General features: G+C 37.5%; 1 protein-coding gene across 3 annotated transcripts; it reads left to right on the forward strand.

Moving 5' to 3' along the window:
- Positions 1–516: 516 nt before the first annotated feature.
- On the forward strand, positions 517–6,058 carry LOC114874282. Of its 3 annotated transcripts, none has more exons than XM_029183443.2 (3): positions 517–552; positions 1,307–1,507; positions 1,908–6,058. In XM_029183443.2, exons 1-3 carry the CDS (start codon positions 535–537, stop codon positions 3,858–3,860), a joined length of 2,172 nt encoding a protein of 723 aa, XP_029039276.1. In that variant the 5' UTR covers positions 517–534; the 3' UTR covers positions 3,861–6,058. The 3 variants fall into 3 exon arrangements, with proteins under 3 accessions (XP_029039276.1, XP_029039278.1, XP_029039277.1); XM_029183445.2 differs by having other exon boundaries at positions 2,043–6,058; XM_029183444.2 differs by lacking the exon at positions 517–552 and adding an exon at positions 794–876.
- The last annotated feature ends 1,321 nt before the right edge of the window (positions 6,059–7,379 follow it).

The raw sequence follows: 7,379 nt of genomic DNA on the forward strand, positions 1-7,379 counted from the left end.
CCACACTCATCTAATTACACTTAATTTGATGGGTACCAGAACAGCAATTCACTGGAAAAGTGCGGTTGCACTCTATTTTGATAAAGCAGCTTCTTTTCTTTGATTCTTCAATTTTTTTTTTAAATTTTCTACCATTATGAAATTTTGACACTGTTTACAAATATTTGATAACACAAAATATTATCGCAAGTATTTACGTAATTAAAAACATTTAAGCAGCTTAAATGGAGAGGATTTAAATATTACAAGTAAAATGTGTGACTATTCTTTTTTCCAACCTTGAAAAATCTAGTTGCATACAAACTGATTATTAAATTTCTAATCTTATGTACAGATTATTCGATTAGCGCGTGTTATTCAACATTACACCTTTCCGTAATGAACGTTTAGGGGTCATCAAGGTTGAATGGGTCGGTAGAGTGTGGAGCAGGACGGTGATGGAAAGGGTGGTGGTTATCTGCTGTGTCACTCTATATATAAAGCCAAGCCAGCACCCCACGCGATATTAAGAACGTTCACCGCATCTGCGGTAACATGGTTTCCAGTTACAAGGTACTTATTCCATCGCAGCTCGTTTACAATTCACCGACCAGTGCAGCAATGTGTTCGCTGTCCCGAGTAATCGAACTGATTAATATCGAATAATTAGAAAGCCTTGTTATATAATAAAATAAAAGCCATTCAATTAAGACGAGAATCACGCGGGATATTTTTCATCACACGCATAGTGCATTTGTTCCGGGTGATTGTGAACATCGCGGTGCATCGTTGGTTCATTCGCAGTGCAGTTTCTCAGTTGTTTACCGGTGTCCGTACGATTTTTATATTCGATCAAAATTAGTTTCATCTGGCACGTTTGGTGAACAGTGATTTAAAGTGTGTTGGTTTTTCAAGTTCATTTTAGTTCATCTTTGGTTACATAGAACGGAAAATTTATAATTGTGCATTAAGTATTAAATTTGGTAGAATGAACCAAATTTTTGACTGAAAATAATGATTACTATATTCGCAGGGATATAGGAATTAATTTAAATAAAGTAGAGGGGAGAGTCTTACATTTTTTCAAAATTAATTGAACTGTGATCTTTAAATGAATGAGGGCCAGTTTAATTTAGAGAATTAAAATTAGATTGACCGACCATTAAGCTTTAATTAACATCATGCCATAAAACTGCTGATAAGTTTATCTAACGCTATGGCCAAACGTTAATCAAATAAATTTTGCTAAATGTCTAAAGACAGATTAATTAATTACGAAGTAAATATCTTATTTATTCATTCAGATATTCTGTTTTTTTGCCTGCAGAAGGTATCATCTATTCGCAAGATGACGCCATGGTTGATGGCAATTTTCTGTCTGGCAACCGCGGGCTGCTCAAACGTTACGGATCAGCAAACATCAGAGACACATCACGATCAACAAGTAGCGATCTTGAAACAGATCAGGAAAGTAAATGAAGACGGTTCCTACACGTATGGCTACGAGGCGGGTGACGGATCCTTCAAGGTGAGATTACACAGTTATTGCAACCGTTTAATGCAAAAGGCATGTAATGGGCGTTCTCTATTTCTTAATGCCTGTACAAACGGTATTACACGCTTCGTAACAATTTTATAATTCAAGGATCGGTAAGATACGTAACTGTTTAGCAGACCAATTATTAATTCTTGTTATTCAGTAGCTCAATATTAAACAAATTTGTGTGAATAATTAAATTAGCAACCTTATGCTTGAAAAATCAAAATATACAATTATTCGATTGATGTTGGATTACGATAAAAGAAGTACTAATGAATAATCTATGATTGCTATATGAAGTTCAGATCTTTTTCTATTTTTTTTAAAAAAGAAAATTCATTTTGAAATGATCGATGAAATAGCCCTGAATGTAAGAAATGATTATCAGGTCGAGAGTCGCGACGTGCTAGGCAACATCAAGGGTACATTCGGTTTCGTGGACGCGGACGGCGAAATAAAGAGGGTGTCGTACTCCTCTTCTAATGGGACGGGATTTAAAGCAACCACCGTGTCGCCATTGCAGGAACACGTGTCCGTCGTGCAGAGCATACCTCGCCTTAATCGAACCACCATCGTCAAGAAACAAACCACCGTCCAAGATTCGTCCAGTGAATCACCGACGAGATTATCCGTAGTCCAATCGATACCACGAAATAGAAACAGGAAGAAGACGACGACCACGACTACAACGACAACCACCACATCAACCACTACCGAACAACCCGAAGGAACGACAGGAAAAGGTAGAATACGTTTCGTGATCAATGGCCAGCAAAGACCATTGGTGGCCGATGATGAAGTAGCAGAGGACGAAGACTCGCAAATAAACAGACCGAGTACCGAAGACAAAACTGCCACCTACAGGAGGATCATCTTCGCCAAAAGACCAGTTGACCAAACTCTGAGACCAATCTCTGATGATTTTGTAGAGAAGGATGACACTAGCAAGGTGACAACTGGAAACGCTTTAAGGAGACAGCTTCACGAAGACACCACAAAATCAAATCCCATAGTCGAAGGCAGTAGCGACGATCATTCAGACGTCTATGGTGGCTCCTTATCCACGACTCGTCCTCTGTTCACCACGACCACACCACCCAGGGTTCTCCAACGCGTCTCAGGTAACCGGGTGGAGAAACCTAAAGTATACGTGAATAGAGAGAATCTAGGACCACCTAGGTTCGAAAACGTCAAGTACGACAACTCGAGAGTGTACGAGGCAGAGACAAAAGCACCTCAAGAGGAAAGGTCTCAATCTCAACCTGTGTTAATTCGAGGACCTTCGATACTCCCTGAAAATCGGGAGTACGTTAGACAAGGTGGCGAGTCAGTGTTCGTTAGACCTCAACCGGAACAGTTTCTTCGCGAGCTACCAGGAGGAAGGATCTTGGTTCCCTCTCCACAGAATAACATCGAGGAGGACCCAGCTTACAGACCTGTTCCTCTTAACAGAATCTTGCTGCGTCCTCTGCCGAGTCAGCAGCCCCTGTATTCGACAACTACGGATGCAAATATTCATTACCTGACGGAGAATCCTCTTCCGGAGCAAGAGGAGAATGCTAGAGTCTCCATGGCACAGGGTTACGTACGTCCAAGACCGTTTCTGCGACCGATGATCTATCAGGAAGCTGAACCTAGACCCAGGCCTGTTCTGAGACCGGTCTCTCCTGCGGTTACTCATGCCGTGGATGACAGAGAGTATCAAACGACTTCGGAGTATCCTTACAGAGGCAGCACCATTGCTCTGCCTCCGGAACCACCTAATCCAATTGCTCCTCCTCTGAGTCGTCGTGATTTTCAATTACTGTTGAGGAGGTTACTCGTGAGTCAATACGGTGTCCAGGCCCTGTCCTATCCGAAGAGCTACCTTGAAGATGCTTTGTACGATCAGCAACCGTATCCTTCTTATCAGCCTGCTTATCAGACCACCGGGCCGAGACCAGAGATCGGATACGATCAACAGGTGTCTCTTCAGTACGGCGATCGTGTACCTTTAAGGCGACCCGTGTATACCAGAGCACTGAATCCTACGGTGTATCAGCCGCAACAGTACGATGACTATAACGATGGAAGATACACGAAGAGAGTTTATAGACAGAAATTCTACGCGCCAGAGGTGACCGATGATGGTGATGAGATTTTGCCAGCTCCAATTAGAGAGGCTCTTTTGTTGAGGATGCTGCAACTGGCTATCAATGCTGAACGACCACCCATGGTTCCTACCACGATGTTGACCACGACGCCAGCTTCGAGGTACAGGAAGACTGGACCCGTTAGGAGTGTGCAGATTATCGGCGACGACGAGGAGGAGGAGAAAGAGATGATGAAGAAGAAGATGTAAGAGGTAGATTTTTAGAGGAATTCCTTTTTTCGAAATTTTATCCATTCGCAGAGTTTATTTTTCTATGTGTTGATGGAAATGCTGGGAGGTGTTTAGTAATGACGTAATTAACAGCTTTAGGTGAAATTCAACCTAATTATAATTATTCAGATTGGATCGTTTCATTTTGTAATCTGAAATTTGAATTTGCTACCTTATGAAATTAATATGATATTACTTAGAGTTTTCTAAGTTTAATTTAAGGCTGTAAGATTTAGCCCAATAACTTCAGAATATACTATTTATTAGTTATTAATTCATCAAATTATGATATTGACAATATACTCCTAACAGATTATTTCTGTAGTTGTCAATTTTAGAGATGAAATCATATTTAAAATATTGCACTTTTCTTTAGAAAATCATCGTTTAATTTCTTCTTTAATTTAACCCTTTCGTGTGCTTCTATATTAAATTGTTCAACTTGATGCATAATGAAATAACTTTATTTGCAATATGATATATTTTACACTTAATTCTCATTTTTTAATTTTCATGTTTTGAAGTGTACAAACTTTGTATATCATCCATAGTAGCGAAAGGGTTAAAATTCTTCAATATTTATTCTAATTTGTTTACCTACTAGATACATAAGACCAACGAAAATATTTTTGTATTACCTAACTAAAGTGACACTTCGAAGACGTTTCTTTGCAGTGGAACCAATTTAGGCAAACAAAAGGGGAAGAATCACAGTATTAATTATAACGACTGTACCACAATTACATAGAGATCATCGTCTCGTTTTAATGAGAAGCTTCGCGTAAAGGACCGTGAGAATAAAGGAAAAAGTAACGTCGATAGACAATCGCAACGACACAGTTTTCACGGAACAGACTAGAATCGGCAGCGAAACGAATCGGCTTCTCAGAAAGGGAAATGTCCCGTGCGTTCGTTCGACGATTTTCCGCACGACAACTTTCAAGTATCTCGCAACGTTTGTTTTTTTTTTTTTGCTTTCAAGTTGGATCGTCGCTGACTCCGGAATCGCTTCAACCGCGAATGCAATTAAACGAACGTATATATGGTCACATCGAGTCTTGCATACGGTTGCACTAATAACGTTTATCCGGTTTCACACTGTGTCACTTTAGATCATAGCATAGAGCATCCAAAGATGAGCCCGTAGAATTAGCAATAGAGCACTGAGCAAAAGGTATCTTAATTTAGAACGAACATGACTGGGTAGGTTCAATATTATTATATTGAAAAAAAAAATAATATAGAATTTCTAGAACATCGAATTTCTAATCGAATATCTATAGAATTTCTAAATAAGGCTATAGAATGGATTTTTTGATGAACCATGCTTTTTTAAACGACAGCCAAGATATTTTCTTTATGGAAAGTGCATCGTAATTTCCTCATAATATGTTGCAGTTTTGTTCGCACAATTCCTGAACAAACATTATGTTACTGCTTATAAGTAAGAAATGCTTTTATGCTTTCTGATTGTCTTAATAATTCTACTTCTCGTTTGAGAATGAGAATGTTCTACTTCTTTTCCACTGGTTTCATTATAATAGCATTTTAACAATACCTCACTATGTATCTTGTGAATTTCAAAAGTTCTATATTTCATTGTCTTCTTAAATTATCTCAGTATCGTTGTATCAAATTTTAGTCTGCTAAGTTTATGATTAAAACAATAAAATTTAGGTTTTTTATTTTAAGTGGCAGGAATTATCGAAATCTTCTAAATGTATATTGACGTTTATTAAAATAAGGAATGATTGCATACGCTGATTTATTTTCAATTTTATGGCACACGTCTAATACTGATGATGACTAGACGATGAAAAAGATTCTTTCAAGCTTGTAAATAATCCTCTGCAGTAATATGTCAGATATAAATGAATATACCTGAGATTATTAATGAAAGTGATTAATGAAGCCTATTAATAAATTATTAATTTTATATTCATTAAGAAGTGCATAATAGAGAGCCAATAATCCTTGATAAAGTGAACGATTCTTATCGAAAAATTAAAAAACATTCAATCATCGATGAATAATTGTTATCGATGATTACGTTGAACGTATCGAGCCACCCGTCAACGTCGTCCTTTAGCCTTCGTTCCATTGTAAATATAATATATTGTTATATAAAGTAAATGTAATATACATATCGAAATAAAACGAGATAGATGATAGATAAACATGGTGTGAGAATTTATTTCATAAGCCTATGGGAGCCAGCCTAGTAGGAAAGAATAATAACGTGTCTGCCGTTGGTAATTAGCATCGCAGAGTTGCGACACTTATCTGTCGGATACGAGAACTCGTTTGTTTGTTAGGCGAACGTGTTGCATGTGTTGCGGCTGCATGACCGAGGGTGTAGATCATGGGATTTTACACGTGATTTCCACGTATTCAGAAGTAGCCTGCATCTTGCCAAATCTCCGGATGGAGACACTCTCGGTTCGAGAAAGTTTCGGCGTATGGGAAGAATGTCTCTGCGAAACTTGAAATGACGGTAACTCGAAGGTTTTTGTTGAAAAGTGAAATCACGCGATCGTACAAGGGTATCTATTTTGTACGCGAGATAAATTATACGGAATTGATCTGTCAGATCTATATTTAACTGATTTATGAGATACAGACATTGCCAGCTAAATATGAAGTCTATAAGCACGGTATACTTTGCACAAAATGAAATATAATAATTTATTAATTTAAAATTATTTACTTTAGAAAATCTAAAAATAGTGAAGGGTAAGAGATATGAATTTAATTTTTAAATTAATGCAAGAATTTCTTTGTCAAAAATGCATTTGAATGCATTATTTTAAAGTGCAATCAATATCCGGATATTTATAATAGTGCTATATTTAATATTAGATAGAACGGAAGTAGGCAGTTCACCAGTAATGGAAAAAAATCTTTTTCATCCGGCAACCGCAGGCAGCCTTACGATTTTTCCGCTGGAACCGGATGCACGTGTGAAAGGTTGTCTTAAAAAAAACAAAAGTGTTCGCCAACCAAATAGCCTTCTTGTGCTTGGCAAACTGTAACTTCCGGTATCCTGTAAACGTACCAATAACATGTGTACGTTTTAGCCGAAAGGATATAGGAATAGTTCGCCTTCTAATTAGTACGGTCGTTGTTTTCATTAACTTTCCTCTTCGGTGATGGAAAGTCGTCGTAAAAGATGGAGTATTTCATTGTTTTGCTGTGCGTGTACCGATGTATTTCTGTGCAATCAGCGAAGAAATACGGGACAAAGAGGGAGAAAGGTAAATTCACAGAGTTCAGATTACCATCTTGATTGATTCTGGAGTTTAGCTAACAATTGTGTACCAAATTATTGCAAAAGAGAGTTATACGAGTGATTGTACTGAAAATTTTGAATGCAAATGTTTCTTATTACTGCATAACCCAACACGTAACAAAATTTACATCCAAGTATTGTTGTTATATAAAATACAGTAAAGCATTTTGTATTCTTTTTTTTTTCAAATAAAACTTATTTTATTAAAA

This window comes from Osmia bicornis, chromosome 3, assembly GCF_907164935.1.
Source record: "Osmia bicornis bicornis chromosome 3, iOsmBic2.1, whole genome shotgun sequence".
NCBI lineage: Eukaryota > Metazoa > Arthropoda > Insecta > Hymenoptera > Megachilidae > Osmia > Osmia bicornis.